The sequence below is a fragment of the Dendrobates tinctorius genome, unplaced genomic scaffold (assembly GCF_039654945.1).
Source record: "Dendrobates tinctorius isolate UK_male_01 unplaced genomic scaffold, ASM3965494v1 ptg000040l, whole genome shotgun sequence".
NCBI lineage: Eukaryota > Metazoa > Chordata > Amphibia > Anura > Dendrobatidae > Dendrobates > Dendrobates tinctorius.
Genome location: NW_027361708.1, coordinates 6022653 through 6039119, shown reverse-complemented (window position 1 = coordinate 6039119; position 16467 = coordinate 6022653). Strand labels below are relative to the sequence as shown.

The 16467-nt window shown below is 39.7% G+C and overlaps 1 protein-coding gene across 1 annotated transcript in view; it reads right to left on the bottom strand.

Moving 5' to 3' along the window:
* The window catches only part of SH2D4B (SH2 domain containing 4B), a 421191-nt gene that overhangs the window by 286966 nt on the left and 117758 nt on the right, over positions 1-16467 (bottom strand). The window contains exon 3 of the mRNA XM_073574815.1: positions 6892-7039. Coding sequence (XP_073430916.1) covers positions 6892-7039 — 148 coding nt within the window. The remainder of the gene's footprint in view (positions 1-6891; positions 7040-16467) is intronic.

The following is a 16467-nucleotide window of genomic DNA, read 5'->3' as shown; positions in this document are numbered from 1 at the left end:
AAAGCAGCAACATCCAAATACCATCAAAGGGTAAGACATGTCATGAAGAGCCAGCTCAATGGGAAGAATAAAATTTGCAACATCAATACTTATGCCCTGCCAGTTATCAGATACACTGATGACATAGTGTGCTGGCCAAAAGAAGAGATGGAAGCTGCAGATGTGAAGACAAGAAAGCTCCTCACAATGCATGGAGGTCTCCACCCTAAGTCTAACACCCAAAGATTTTATACCAACAGAAAAGAGGGTGGTTGAGGCTTGACAAGGAGAAAAAAAAATGTGATCCAGCTCGAGACGGAGGCGGCTGCAACTTTACAAAGCTTTATTGGACAACTTAAAAATATATTAGTTCTCCATAGCAAACACCAAGCACACCAGTGGGGAGGATCAATGCGTTTCAACTAAAGAGTCTTAGTCATGATAAGCATTCAAGTCACCATCACGGATGAAACAAGGAGTATCCAGGAATAAATAAGAAAAATGGCACCAAAAGATGAGATGCTGAGAGAAAGCCTAAGGCAACAACAACAGATCTGGGAGGAAGAACAGGATCATGAAGCGCAATGGCAAGACAAGCCACTGCATGGGATGTATCAGACAGATAATGGAGGTGGCTGACATGGCTGGAGAAAGCTGGACTCCGAGACAGCACAGAGGCACTAATCATAGTAGCACAAGAGCAAACACTAAATACCAGATCCATAGAAGCAGGAATCTACCACACAAGACAAAACCCAAGGTGCAGACAATGCAAAGAAACCTCAGAAACAGTTCAACACATAGTGGCAGGATGGAAAATGCAAGCAGGTACAGTGTATACTGAATGCCACAACAAAGTATCGGGAATTGTATACAGGAACATCTGCACAGCATATGAGCTAAGTCCCTCTATGTCCAGGTGGAAGTCCCCAGAAAAAGTGGTGGAGAATAAAAGGGCTAAAATCCTGTGGGACTTCAGGATCCAAATGGAAAAGCAGGTGTTGGCTAACCAACCAAACATTTTGAAAGTAGACAAGGATCAGAAGACAGCAGTGATAGTAGATGTGGCAGTGCCAAGTGAAAGCAACATCAGAAAGAAGGAATATGAGAAGCTGGAGAAATACCAGGGTCTCAAAGGAGAACTGGAGAAGATGTGGTAGGTGAAGGTAACAGTGATTCCAGGGGTGATAGGAGCACTTGGAGCAGTGAGTGCTACGTTGGAAAAATGGCTACAACAGATCCCAGGACCAACATCTGAACTCTGTAGAGAAAAAGCGCAATGCTGGGAACAACTAAGATCCTGCGCAGAACTCTCAAACTCCCAGGTCTCTGGTAGAGGATCTGAGAATGAGAAAGGACAACAAATGCCACCCCCATTGGGGGGTGAGAAGAAAGCTTTTATATATATATACACACACACATGTGGTCAAAATTGCTGGTACCCCTCGTTTAATGACAGAAAAACCACAACGGTGACAGAAATAACTTGAATATGACAAAAGTAATAATGAATCAAAACTATGAAAATGAACAAATGAAAGTCAGACACTGATTTTCAACCATGCTTCCACAGAATTTAAAAAAAATAAAACTCATGAAATAGGCCTGGACAGAAATGATGGTACACTTAACGTAACATTTTGTTGCACAACCTTTTGAGGCAATCACTGCAATCAAACGATTCCTGTAGCTGTCAATAACACTTCTGCACCTCTCAACAGGTATTTTTGGCCCACTCCTCAAGAGCAAACTGCTCCAGATGTCTTGTGTTTGAAGGTTGCCTTTTCCAGACGGCATGCTTCAGCTCTTTCCAAAGATGCTCAATAGGATTTAGGTCAGGGCTCATAGAAGGCCACTTCAGAATAGTCCAATGTTTTCCTCTTAGCCATTCTTAGGTGTTTTTAGCTGTGTATTTTGAGTCATTATCCTGTTGCAAGACCCATGACCTGTGACTGAGACCAAGCTTTCGGACACATGGCAGCACATTTCTCTCTAGAATCCCTTGATAGTTTTGAGATTTCATTGTACCCTGCACAGACTCCAAACACCCTGTGCCAGATGCAACAAAGGAGCCCCAGAAAATAACAGAACCTCCTCTATGTTTCACAGTAGCGACAGTGTTCTTTTCTTGATATGCTTCATTTTCCATCTGTGATCATAGAGCTGATGTGCCTTGCCAAAAAGTTCCATTTTTGTCTCATTCTCTCTGAAGCTTTGTGGCATGTCATCATGTAGTTTGGCCAATTCTTGCCTGGCTTTTTTATATTTTTTTTCAACAATGGTGTCCTCCTTGGTCATCTCCCATGAAGTCCACTTTGGCTCATACAACGACGGGTGTTGCGATCTGACACTGATGTTCCTTAAGCTTGAGGTTCACCTTTAATCTGTTTAGAATTTTTTTCTGGGCTCTTTTGTTACCATTCATATTATCTATCTCTTTGATTTGTCAATAATTTTCCTCCTACAGTCCCATGAAGCTTAAATTTCTGAATAACATGTGCAACTGTAGTCACAGGAAAATCATGCTGCTTGGAGATGGTCTTATAACTTTTACCTTTAACATGTTTGTCTATAATTTTTTTTCTAATCTCCTGAGACAGCTCTTTCCTTCTCTTCCTCTGGTCCATGCTGACTGTGATACATACCATGTCACCAACAGCACAGTGAGTATCTGTAGCCCTCTATACCATCATTTCTATTCAGACCAATTTCATGAATTTTATTTTTTTTAAATTCTGTGGAACCAAGATTGTAAACCAATGCCTGGCTTTGATTTGTTCATTTTCATAGATTTTTGTTTTATTACTTTTGCCAGATTCAAGTTATTTCTGTGACCATTGTAGGTTTTTCTGTCATTAAACGAGGGGTACCAACAATTTTGACCACGTGTATATATATATTTATAAACCAATGCCACCACTTTTCTCATCACAAGTGCTGCATTCCATAAAGTTGTATATTATATCCTGATTCCCATGTTTATCTCCAAAAAAAATCTTTTGAAGTGCTCAAGCGAGGAAGGCAAATTCAAACAATGTCCTTAAAAATAGGAGCACAGAAAATAAATGGGAAATATTTAAATCAGTTTTACACACCCACTGCGAGCTAGCCATACCGTACAGAAATAAAAGGGCTAGGAACAGGAGAACACCAATGTGGCTAAATAAGGATGTAAAAAGGGCAATAAATAGCAAGAACAAGGCATTTAGGAAGCTAAAACAAGAAGGCAATGAAGAAGCATTTAAAAGTTATAGGGAAAAAATAAAATGTGTAAAAAACAAATACATTTAGCAAAAGTGGAAACTGAGAGACTCATTGCTAAGGAAAGTAAAACAAACCCCAAACTATTCTTTAATTATATAAACAGTAAAATGAGTAAAATTGATGGTGTCAGCCCTTTAAAGAACAATGAGGGTGAAATCATAGAGAGCGATGTGGGAAAAGCAAATGATTTAAATATTATTTTCTCAACAGTGTTCACACAGGAAAAGGATTTGCCAGGGGAAATGCAGAGTGATAATGTAAACTCCCCATTAAGTATTAACTGCCTAACCCAGGAAGAAGTGCAGAACCGCCTTAGTAAGATTAAAATTGACAAATCACCAGGCCCTGATGGCATTCACCCTCGGGTATTAAGGGAGTTAAGTAATGTGATAGACAGGCCTCTATTCCTTATATTTAAAGACTCTATATAAACAGGGTCTGTTTCTATTGATTGGTGGCAAGCAAATATGGTACCAATATTCAAAAGGGGTGTAAAAGGGAACCTGGAAACTATAGGCCGGTAAGCTTAACATCTGTTGTGGGTAAAATTTTTGAAGAGTTTCTAAGGGATACCATTATGGAATATCTCAATGTTAATAAATGTTTAACTCCATATCAACATGGATTTATGAAGGATCGCTCCTGTCAAACTAACCTAATCAGCTTTTATGAGGATGTAAGCTCTCAAATGGACCAAGGAGAATCATTGGATGTCATTTATCTCGACTTCTCTAAAGCATTTGACACTGTCCCACATAAAAGATTGGTAAGTAAGATGAGAAAGCTTGGACTTGGGGAAAATGTGTGTAGATGGGTAGGTAGCTGGCTTAGTGATAGAAAACAAAGAGTGGTTATTCATGGGGCATACTCAGATTGGGCCAGGGTTACTAGTGGGGCACCACAGGATTCTGTATTGGGACCTCTACTATTTAATATATTTATTAATGATCTAGTGGATGGGTTACACAGTATAATATCAGTATTTGCAGATGATACAAAACTATGTAAGGTAGTTAACACAAAGGAGGACAGTTTGCAACTACAGACAGATTTGAGTAAATTGGAGAATTGGGCTGAAAAATGGCAAATGAGATTTAACACATAAGTGTAAGGTTATGCACATGGGAATGAGAAACAGATGCTACAATTACTTACTAAATGGAAAACTGCTGGAGAAATCAGACACGGAAAAAGACTTAGGCATCTTAGTCAATGAGAAGCTAAATTGGAGTGCCCAGTGTCAGGCAGCTGCCACCAAAGCAAATAGGAATAGCACCAAGGAAAAAAGCAGTCAAAAATCCATAAAATTAACAATTTTATTGAAATCACATATAAAAAAGGACACAACAGTACATGGAATGGGGGGGGGGAATATCAAAACGTGCACAGTGGTGCAAAGGATCAGAACACACCGTGTCCACAATCCCAGGATTCACCTAGAATATATACATGGTCAATATATATCCCTGGTAAGGGATTAAAAGCAGCTTATCATGGGCACACCAGTGTATGATCAATATCTATCCCTAGTAAGGGGTTAAACAACTCATCATAAACACACCAGTATGTAGGCTAAAAGCTCAACCCTCACTGCTACCCATAAATCCCTAGCAAGGCATGATGAAGAAATTTGTAGAGCAAATGCTCAAAAGAGGCGCCCTGACAGCATCATCAGCATTAAGGCAGCGTCAGTTGCCTAAGTCCCTAAAGACTCTTACAAAGCAGGTGCTAGAAATAGGCATCACAATACAGATGCTGCGATGGCGTCATTACCCGGGTCTAGTGAAGGCGGTGTTTCGTCCAAAACCCGACCCCAATGCAAGTCAATGGGAAATAAAAGTCGGCATTGAGCGAATGACCTTCATCCACTCAATGCTGACTTTTAATCCCCATTGAGTTGCATTGGGGTCGGGTTTCAGACGAAACTCTGACTTTTTTTGCCCTAGTCGGACCAGTTTAATCTGAAACAAATTTTGTTTCATGAAACCCGATCTGACCAAAGTCGCTCAACTCTAGTTCAAAGGCGGGCTACTAAAATGATAAATGGAGTTGGTTCACCACAATACCCAGAAAGGTTATCAAAATTAGGTCTATTTACTCTAGGAAAGAGAAGACTTAGGGGAGACCTAATATATATATACAAGTATATCAGAGGGCAATACAGAGATCTCTCCAATGAACTGTTTGTACCAAGGACTGTGACAAGAACAAGGGGGCAGTCTCTTCGCTTGGAGGAAAGACAATTTCTGCACCAGCATAGAAGAGGGTTCTTCACGGTAAGAGCAGTGAGGCTCTGGAATTCTCTTCCTGAGGAAGTGGTGATGGCCAACTCACTGAATGAATTTAAGAAAGGAATGGATGCTTTTCTTGTGAGTAACAGTATAGAAGGTTATGAATAGCATAATATTATAGGTAGATGGTTGACCCAGCTTAGGGGAAGGAATTTTTTTTCCCTATGGAGAAAATTGGCTTCTACTCTGTGGGTTTTTTGCCTTCCCCAGGATCAACAATGCAGAACAGCTGCACTAAAAATAGGCTGAACTAGATGGACATAAGGTCTTCCTTCAGCCTTCAAAACTATGTTTCTATGTTATTATGATCTGAAGGGCATCATTTCAGTGGTGCCTGTCCCTATTCTTGCTGTATGTCGTCCTCCAACTGATTGATGTGGATGACGTGTACTACATCATCCACATAGCCGAATGAGATTTTGCATCTCCGCTGGGACATCGCATCTCACACAGGCACACTTTCCCTACTGCAGACAGAGCCTAAAATCTAACTGTGCATGCATTGGCAGATGTCATTCCAGCTCCTGCTACTGGAACCATTTGACCCTTATTATTTTGTTCCCTGCTGCCAAAATTAAACTTGATTCAAGGTTTTTGGGAGATATACAGGGGACTCAGGACATAATATAAGTCTTTCTGGAATACAGACACTGAGCAAGGTGGTGGTATTGGTTCATACATGAAAAACTGGTGACTGGTTCCCTTCAAGGATGATTGGCTAGAGTAGAGAAGATAGTTAGGCCCAGATTGCTAACCCTTTAAACAGTTACTTTTTGGTATTTGTTAAAGCAATACGATAATCATTTCTCAGAGGAAAGAATTACAATGTCTAACCATTCGACTTTATAAAAGGGCTTTAACTTTTTTTCCTATTGCAATTGCAGAAATAATTACTGCAAAATGTTGACATTCATAATTTTAATTAAGAATTTACGTTCTACTGGGTTGCTTATGAAAATCTGTATAAGGGAAACAAATGAGTTCTTATTTTAGAGAGTGATAAATCCCGAATTCTACTTCCATCCCAGCATGTCACAGTGTGGATCATCGATTGGTCAGTGTTCTTGAGCTAGGACAATATCCTTTAGATGTAATTTACTAAAGGTCAAAGAATAACTCAAACATAATAAGCTACTTTTGCCATTTTTATAGCGTTTAGCACATGACTCAGCCATCATACATTCATATCCACAGACAATGTGTTTAGCGTTCAATTGCTTGTATATAGAATAGGTTGGATTTACATAATAATGTATAAATGAGTCCAGTAAAATGAAATGCACTTAGTAAATATCAAGTATGATTTAAATGAGACTGTGTTTATTATTCACTGGCAAAGCATAGAGATTTTTCCTACCTTTAATTCCTCCTGAAACTTTTTTTCAAGTAGTTTTGCTGCTTTCCGATCCTCAATCTCAACTTTCCATTTTTCAGCAACTATTCTTGCTTTTTCTTTGGCCATGGCATCGCGAAACTTTTTTTCAATTTCTGCCTCTTTCTGCTTCCTTTGTAAAAGTAAATTATTGTTAAACACATGAATAGAACTATATAGATGTTCTGTTTACTGCATGTTTGGCAGTAGGTCTAAATGTCTAGTCAGCCAACATGTACATACGGTCATGCCATGTTTGGGTCCATATGCTCAATGAGCTTTGAAACAGGTAACTTTAGGAGATGCCAAAGTAAGAGCCCCTCTGGACTCTAGTGCCCAAAATGGCTGTTCAGTCTCATTAGAATACAATAGTATTGTGAATGGCATATGATAGATGGTGAGGAAGGTTGGACAAACTCTATTGGTGGACAAGGCAACAGTTTTCCAATTTACCACACATCATCAGTTCCTGATATTCAGAATTCTAGCTGCTTCATGCACGATGATCATTCACTAAATTGGGGTTTATGAAATTCAAGTAGCACCTCTAATGGAAAATCGCTTTTGGTGAATGTCATAGCAGGCTACAGTTTCCAGCTGCAAACCTACTAAACTTGGATATCCTCTTCGTGTATCTCAGTGTCGCAATATGAGTTTGCATACATTTTACTGTTATGCATCAAAAGTATTGGCTAAATTTGAATTAAAAACACTCAGAGATTGTATCCTTCAATATATTGCAATCACCATATAACATAGCACTGTGTACTTACAATTGCTCGTTTTGACTTTCTACCCAGAAATTCTTCTCTTTTCTTTTCTCTATATAGAAACACAAAGTCATGTGTCCCTGCATTTATCATCCCACTCTTGAACTCCTAAACCAGCTGCTCCGCTCCTCCCCCCTGCCGGGACTTTAGCAGTGACATATGACTCATACAGGGAAAATGAACGCCTTGTTTGTACATAGAGTTTAGATGGATTTAGCTAGTCAGTTTTTTTATGTGAAGTTATAGACTTAATGGAAAACAGAAGAATAACTGGGTAGAAGGGCAAAATTAGCAATGAGCGCAGCATATTAAGTTAATAAAAACTTTGATGGAAGTGCTTCTTTAAATATAGCCTTTTTCATACATGTTATGTACTAGGCATTCTTTTATAGACACAATATTATTGAAATTATATTCTCCTTAGCATAAGAAGCAGCAATTGTTGCATTTCTAAGCAAGTATACTTTAATCTCTTGTTAAATAGTGTTTAAAGGGAATTTGTCTCCAGGTTTTTGCTACCTCAACTGAGAGCAGCATGATATAGAGGCAGATTTCCTGACTTCAGTGATATATCACTTAGTAGGTTGTTTGCTGCAGTTTTGATAAAATCACTGCTTTTTTTGCTGGAGATCTACTAGTATTCTGAATGTTGAACTCTGTAAACCACACTCCCACCACAGTTTTGCAGTTTTCTGAGTACGCTGTATATAGTCAGAAAGCTTTCAGTCAGTTGTAGATGAAGGGTTATACAGATCTCATGAATATGGAAAACTATATGGCAGCACGTTTACTAGTCTTCTAGTGATAATCTGCTGCTAATAGAAAATTGATTTTAACTAAATTACAGCATGCGGCCTAGTAAGTAACACATTGCTGGAATCAGAGACTATGTCTCTACATGATACTGCTCTCAGATTAGGCAGCAAAAACCTGGTAACAGATTCTCTTTAAGGGCTTTATTCAAATACTACATATAAACAAGTAGTCAACATCAAAAGGCACCCATATTGAGCAAAACAAGTTTGGGGTACAAAAAAACCTCATGTAGCGTACATTGCAAAAGAGAGGGTAATGAAAAACTCAGAGTATATATCCTTAAAAATCAAATTTTATTTTAGCCAATTAAAACAAATCAGTAAACAGGTAACTAATCACATAGGGGCTGCTGGACAGTGATGGAGGAAAAACACTAGTGAGTACAAGCTGTAGTAATCAAAAAGGTGCCATATAAGTGATTCTGGTACCAGTCCTAAAGTGCTACAGTACTGAAGGGTGAAATTTCCCGGAAAATGATAAACTACAAAAGAAAACTTGGGTAAAGGTTGTACACTTACATGTAGTGCTGCTTGTTGTAGAGTCTCCACCACCCCAACGCACGTTTCGTTAGATCTTCATCAGCAGATGAAGATCTAATGAAACATGAATATGGAACCTTTAAGTTAACTATAGCTTTTATTCCCTAGTGTTTTTCCTCCATCACTGTCCAGCAACCTCTATGTGATTAATTACCTGTCTACTGATTTGTCCTAATTGGTTAAAATAAAAATTGACTTTTTAAGGATATATATACTCTGTGGGTTTTTCTTTTCCCTCTCTTTTGCAATAAATAAGCAAGTAGATAGTAAATTATTCCAATGTGCAGAGCTTTTCAGTTCAGTAGATAGAGTTTCACTCAAACCATAATCGACCAATTCAATGAAAAGTATCAGTGCACAGCAATTCTGACCTTCATTCCAGGACAAGATCCTTATCTTCTACCATCGCTCCCATTTTCTCAGCTAATACTTTTTTCATTTTGGATATTCCTTAACTTCTCTTGTACAGGCAAATTTAATGACACAGCTACGTCTCTTTCATTTTTTATAATTTGTAGGAAATGAACATGTCTTTTATAAAGAGCATACAGTGGGATAAATAAGGAAAAGTCTCCAGCAACAGATCCATCCGTGAATAATTAGATAAAAACAAAAAACTTTAATGTGTAACATAGTTAAAATTATTGTATAAAACCATTAGTTTAGAAAAAAGGCAAGTAACCCAGTAAACTCATGGCCTTATGCATTTCAAACCGACCGGTTCTTAACCCCTTAACGACCACGATACGCCTTTTAATGGCACCAGTTAAGGGTACCTATGCCTCAGCGTCGCTTTGTAATGCCGCTGAGAAATAGGTGTATAGCGCCCCCAGAGTTGGAATTTCTCTGGGGTCTCAGATACTAGGGGTAGATGAGACCCCAGAGAACATGATTCAGGCTGGTTTTTACTGACTTCGGTGTTGCGATCACCGTTATTCACGGAATAACGGCAACCGCAAAAGAAAAAAGTCTGATTTCCCATTTAAAGCGAACCTGTCATCCGGGTTGGCTGATAGGAGTTATAGCCACCACCTTTCAGGGTTTATCTACAGCATTCTATAATGCTGTAGATAAGCCCTCGATCCAACCTGCAAGAGATGAAAAATAAGCTTTATTATACTCAACAGGGGGCAGTCTGCGACAGATGAGTGTCGCAGGTCTGGGTCCGCTGCCTCCCATCTTCTTGCGATGCCGCCCTCCTGCTTGCTTCATGGCTCCCTGAAATCGTGCTCCTGTGCAGGCGTACTTATCTGCCCTGTTGAGGGCAGAGGAAAGTACTGCAGTGTGCAGGCGCTGGGCCTCTCTGACAATTCCCAGCGCCTTAACAGGGCAGATAAGAATACATGTGCAGGAGCACGATGCCATGGAGCCATGAGGAAACCAGGAGTACAGCATCGCAAGAGGTTGAGAGGCACCGGGCCCGACCATCCCCCCTGGTGTGTATAATAAAACATATTTTTCTTCTCTTACAGGTCAGATTGGTGGCTTGTCTGCAGCATTATACAATGCTGTAAGCACGTGGTCAAAATTGTTGGTACCCCTCGTTTAATGACAGAAAAACCCACAATGGTCACAGAAATAACTTGAATCTGATAAAAGTAATAATAAATTAAAAATCTATGAAAATGAACAAATGAAAGTCAGACATTGGTTATAAGACCATCTCCAAGCAGTTTGATGCTCCTGTGACTACAGTTGCACATATTATTCAGAAATGTAAGCTCCATGAGACTGCAGCCAAAATCCATGGACGTGGCAGCAGGAGGAAAATTGATGCCAAATCAAAGACATGGATAATACGAATGGTAACAAAAAAGCCCAGAAAAACTTCTTAACAGATTAAAGGTGAACTTCAAGTTCAAGGAACATCAGTGTCAGATTGCACCATCCATCGTTGCATGAGCTAAAGTGGATTTCATGGGAGACGATCAAGGACACAAATGTTGAAAAACATCATAAAAAAGCCAGACTAGAATTTGCCTAACTACATGTTTACAAGCCATAAAGCTTCTGGGAGAATGTGCTATGAACAGATGACACAAAAGTGAAACTTTTTGGCAAGTCACATAAGCTTTATGTTCACAGACGGAAAAATGAAACATATCAAGAAAAGAACACTGTCCCGAATCTGTGCAGGGTACAATGAAATCTCAAAGCTATCAAGGGATTCTAGAGAGAATTGTGCTGCCCAGTGTAAGAAAGCTTGGTTTCAGTCGCAGGTCATGGGTCTTGCAATAGAATAATGACCCAAAACACACAGCTAAAAACACCGAAGAATGGCTAAAAGGAAAACATTGAGCTTTTCTGAAGTGGTCTTCGGTGAGCCCTGACCTATATCCTATTGAGCATTTTTGGAAAGAGCTCAAACATGCCATCTGGAAAAGGCAACATTCAAACACGAGACAACTGCAGCAGCCTGCTCTTGAGGAATGGGTCAAAATACCTGTCGAGAGGTGCAGAAGTCTCATTGACAGTTACAAGAACCATTTGATTGCAGTGATTGCCTCAAAGGTTGTGCAACAAAATATTAAGTTAAGGGTACCATCATTTCTGTCCAGGCCTATTTCATGAGTTTTATTTTTTAAAAATTCTGTGGAAGCATGTTTGAAAACCCATGTCTGACTTTCATTTGTTCATTTTCATAGATTTTTGATTTATTATTACTTTTGTCATATTCAAGATATTTCTGTGACCATTGTGGGTTTTTCTGTCATTAAACGAGGGGCACCAGCAATTTTCATCACATGTATAGATAAGCCCTGAAAGGCGGTGGTGTAACTATCAGACAAACCTGGTGACAGGTTCCCTTTAATTTCTTATCTCCTCTGTTGTGATCGCACATCAGAGGAGAGAGAAATTGGGTCCCCCCGATTTCTCCCGGAGTCTCTGCCACATAAAGTCCCCCTGCGTCTTCTTCTGGGAAAAGAATGTTGAGCGCAAGTGCAGTGCTCCTGCTGAGATCTGCCGGCTGGCACCCTGCAATATTGGTTCATTATGATCACTGTGATAGACCCAATCACCATGATAAAAATTAAAAAAAAAATAGTAAATCAAACCCATTTTTATCACACCCTTAGTTAGGTAAAAATAATAAAATAAATGTATTTATTTCCATTTTTCCATTAGGGTTAGAGTTGGGATAAATTTAGGTTTGGGCTAAAGTTAGGGTTAGGGTTGGGCTAGGGTTGTGGTTATGGTTGGAATTACAGTTAGTGTTGGGATTAGGGTTAGGGGTGTGTCAGGGTTAGGTTTGTGATTAAGGTTAGGGTTAGGGTTGGGATTAAGGTTAGGGGTGTGTTGGGGTTAAGGTTGGAGTTAGAATTCGGGGGTTCCACTGTTTCTGTACATCAGGGGATCTCCAAATGCGACATGGCGCCACCATTGATTGCAGCCAATTTTGCTCTAAAAAAGTCAAAAGGTGCTCCCTCCCTTGTGAGCCCTGCCATGCACCCAAACAGTGGCTTTCTCCCACATACGGGATATTGACATACTCAGGAGTAATTGAACAACAAATTTTGTGTCTATTGATACCCTTATGAAAATAAAAAAAATTGGTTCCAAAGAATTTTTTTGGTGAAAAAAGTAAAATGTTCATTTTTCCTTCCACATTGCTTTAGTTCTCGTGAAGCACCTGAAGGGTTAATAAACTTCTTTAATGTGGTTTTGTGCACCTTGAAGGGTGCAGATTTTAAAATAGTGTCACTTTTGGGTATCTTTTGTTATATTTGCCCCCCAAACTCACTTCAAATGTGAGGTGGTCCCTAAAAAAAATGGTTTTGCAAATTTTGTTGGAAAAATGAGAAATTGCTGGTCAACTTTTAACCCTTATAACATCTTAACAAAAAAAAATTATGTTTCCAAACGTGCTGGTGTTAAGTTGACATGTGGGAAATGTTATTTATTAACTATTTTGTGTGACACCACTCTCTGATTTAAGGGCACAAAAATTAAAAGTTTGAACATTGCAAAATTTTCAAAATTTTTGCCAATTTTTTTTAAATAAATAAATGCAAGTTATATAAAAGAAATGTTACCGCTAACATGAAGTACAGTATGTCACAAAAAACACTCTCAGAATAAGTGGGATACATTAAAGCATTCTAGAGCTATGACCTCATAAAATGACAGTGGCCAGAATTGTAAAAATTGGCTTGGCCATTAAGTACAAAATTGGCATTGTCACTAAGGGCTCAATCATAGTTCAGAGGGTTCCAATACTCGTTGTAGCCCTAAAATAAATGAGGGAGTGGAAGGAAATGAAGAGAAAAATTAACCTCTCTTACAACCCTCTCTCCCTCCCCCCTACACTCCCACATAAAAATGCTCATTATCTCATAGAATGTCAGTAAATGTATAGCAAGTCTGTCCTTTTATTCATGCCCATAGGAACTCTAGTATCTAGTTTTTGTATCCATTGGTCTTCTTTCACGTGAAGGGTCCTGGATCTGTCCCCACCATGTTTCAATTGTGGTATTTTTTTAAGCGCATGGACTAACATCACCCCTGTGGCAATTAAAAAAATGTTGTGATTCCCCTGAGAGACTGCGAGTTTTGGGATTTTGAGCATCATAAAGATTTTCAGATGTAAGCTTGCGCAAAGTCCTTGTAGTGCACCCAACATATTGTATATCACAGTCATTACATGTGATGACATATATAACATAATTGCTGCTGCAATTCAAAAAGTCATGTATAGGATAAACCTTTTTTTCTGAGGAAATACAGGTTTTTACATTAGACATGTGCTTGCAAAGACCACATTGTCTCTGTCCATATTTGTAAGAACCGCTGGTGGGGAGCCAATTATTGGGTTTTCAATTTTTGTTTATATTTTTATTGGTGTGGTCGCTAGAGGCAACCAGATTAGCAAAAGTAGCTCCACGGCGGGATACAAATTTACATCCTCCCTTCAGTATTTTTTTAAAGAATTATCAGTATAAAAAATACGAAAATATTTTTTAATAATACTGGTAACTTGATGACGACAAAGTAGTTTTTTCTACAGAATTTAGCAACAACTTCTATCAGGTTACTACTATTCTATAGGATAATGAGCATTTTTATGTGGGAGTGTCTGGGTGGGAGGGAGATAGGGTTGGTAAGAGAGGTTAATTCCTCTTTTCATTTCCTTCCACTCCCTTATTTATTTTAAGGCTACTTTGAGTATGGATTAAGAACCAGTCGGTTTGCAACGCATAAGTTTCCTGGGTTACTTGCCTTTATTCTAAAGTAATGTTTTTATACCATAATTTTAACCATGCTATACACGAAAGATTTTTGTTTTTAAATAATTATTCACAGATGGAGATGTTGCTGGATACTTTTCTTTCTTTGATACTGCTCGTTTGCTGCTGACACGAACTGCTTTCCTTTTTTTTTTAGAGGGGTAAATAAATATTTTATACACAGCCGATCTTGCAAGTTTTCCCACCTGTCATGATCCAAGGTGGATCTGACAGTTTAAATGTACAAAGTGAACTTTTTTTTCCTTTGGCTTCGTGCCAAAGTGGGTTGATTGCCCCCGGTGGCCATTAGAATTATTACACGTGGTGTCGCTCATTCTAAGTTGCCCCGGTGGTGGTGAGCGGTAGTGCACTTTAGTTTCTTTGGTTTAATGTGCACATAATTACAAATCAGGTGTTAGGCTCTATAAAAGGGAGCCAGGTGGGTTCAATCACTGTTAGTGATATTGTGTGTTAGTCATTCACAAGGAAGCCTGGGTGAAAGAAGGAGCTGAACATGAGTCCTGCGCAGCCCAGCCAGAGGGGACGAGTGGCAGCTATGTGGTCTGCAGGAAGGGCTGGCATGGCTTGGTGGAGTCGCAGTTTAAGGTGTCAGCAGGAGGTGCTTGCATAGCTTGGTGGAGTGGCGACGATGGTGAAAGTTGCACTCAGCATGCTGGACTTGGTTGCTGAAGACTGGACTCAAGCATGCTGGACTTTTTGGCAGAAGCTGGACTCATCTTTGGGACTCTGTTTACTGTGAAGCTGCAACTGGTGGTGGACTCTGCTCCAAGGCTGCACTATGGTGAAGGATCCAGTTATGGTGATGGATCCGGGTGGAGGAGAAGATGCACACAGGTGGTGGGCTCTGTTGCTTGGAGAGTACGCAACAGAGCAAAGCTAAGTGGTGTTTCCCCTGTATTGTCATTTTCCATCATGTGTGTTTAGTGCAGTGGTGGGATTAGTTTCCACACCGACCAATTCCCTTGTGAGGGTTTAGGTTCAGGGCGAGCTAGGGTTTTTAGGTTCCTGTGTGTCGCCCGGTGCGGAACCGGCATTTGGAACGTTAGGAGTGCAGGGACACTGGCTCAGGGGAGTTCAGGAGGTCTCCACTTCCCTATTCCCTATTGCAGGGCCCACCATTGTTAATGTTACCCAGGTTCCCCCTTTATTATTTAAATTCGCCTTACTGGAGGCGGGGTTTCCAGACTTGTATATACGTGTAATGTCTAAATTCGCCAGTTGGAGGCGGTGTATCCAGCTGCACGTGTTTATTATTTAAATTTGCCCCACAGGAGGCGGTGTATCCCGGGTCATGTGCGTCACATGGGTTCGCCTTGCGGTACTCGCTGCGTCCAGACACACGTGACCGTGACACCACCTACAATGAATGGAGAGATCTTAATATTCCAGCACATTTTCTTGCTTAAAAATAGAATCTTTATTGAGAAATCTTCATTAAAAATCCAAAAGCAGGATACAGGTTAAAAAACCATGGTGAAGACAGGCATTTACTCGTTTCGACTCGACAGAGTCTTACTCATAATGACGTCATTTCTCAATAAAGATTCTATTTTTAAGCAAGAAGATGTGCTGGAATATTTGGATCTTTGTATTTATGTCAGCTTGTGACATTTCTTAGCACCTTCATCAAAGAACTGCCTCCAACGTGACAAGTAAAAAAAGGTGAGCTGAATATATTCATTAATGAATGGAGAGGTCTGTAATTTTTAAAGTAGGTACGCTTCAACTGTGAGAGATTTTTAAATAAATAAAATGCATTTTATTGCATGAAATAAGTATTTGATCACCTACCAACCAACAAGAATTCTGTCTGTCTCAGACCTGTTATAGTTTCTTTATGAAGCTCTACTCTGCAATCATTACCTGTATTAATGGTACATGTTTGAACTCATTACCTGTATAAAAGACATCTGTCCACACGATCAATCACACTCCAACCCTTCCACCATGGCCAAGACAAAAGAGCTGTCTCAGTACACCAGGGACAAAATTGGAGACCTGCATAAGACTGGGATGGACTACAGGATAATAGGCAAGCAGCTTGGTGAGAAGGCAACAACTGTTGGTGCAATTATTGGAAAATGGAAGAAACACAAGATGACTGTCAATCTTCTTTGGTCTGGGCTCCATGCAAGATCTCGCCTCATGGGGTAAGGATGATTTTGGGAAAGGTCAGGAACCAGCCCAGTC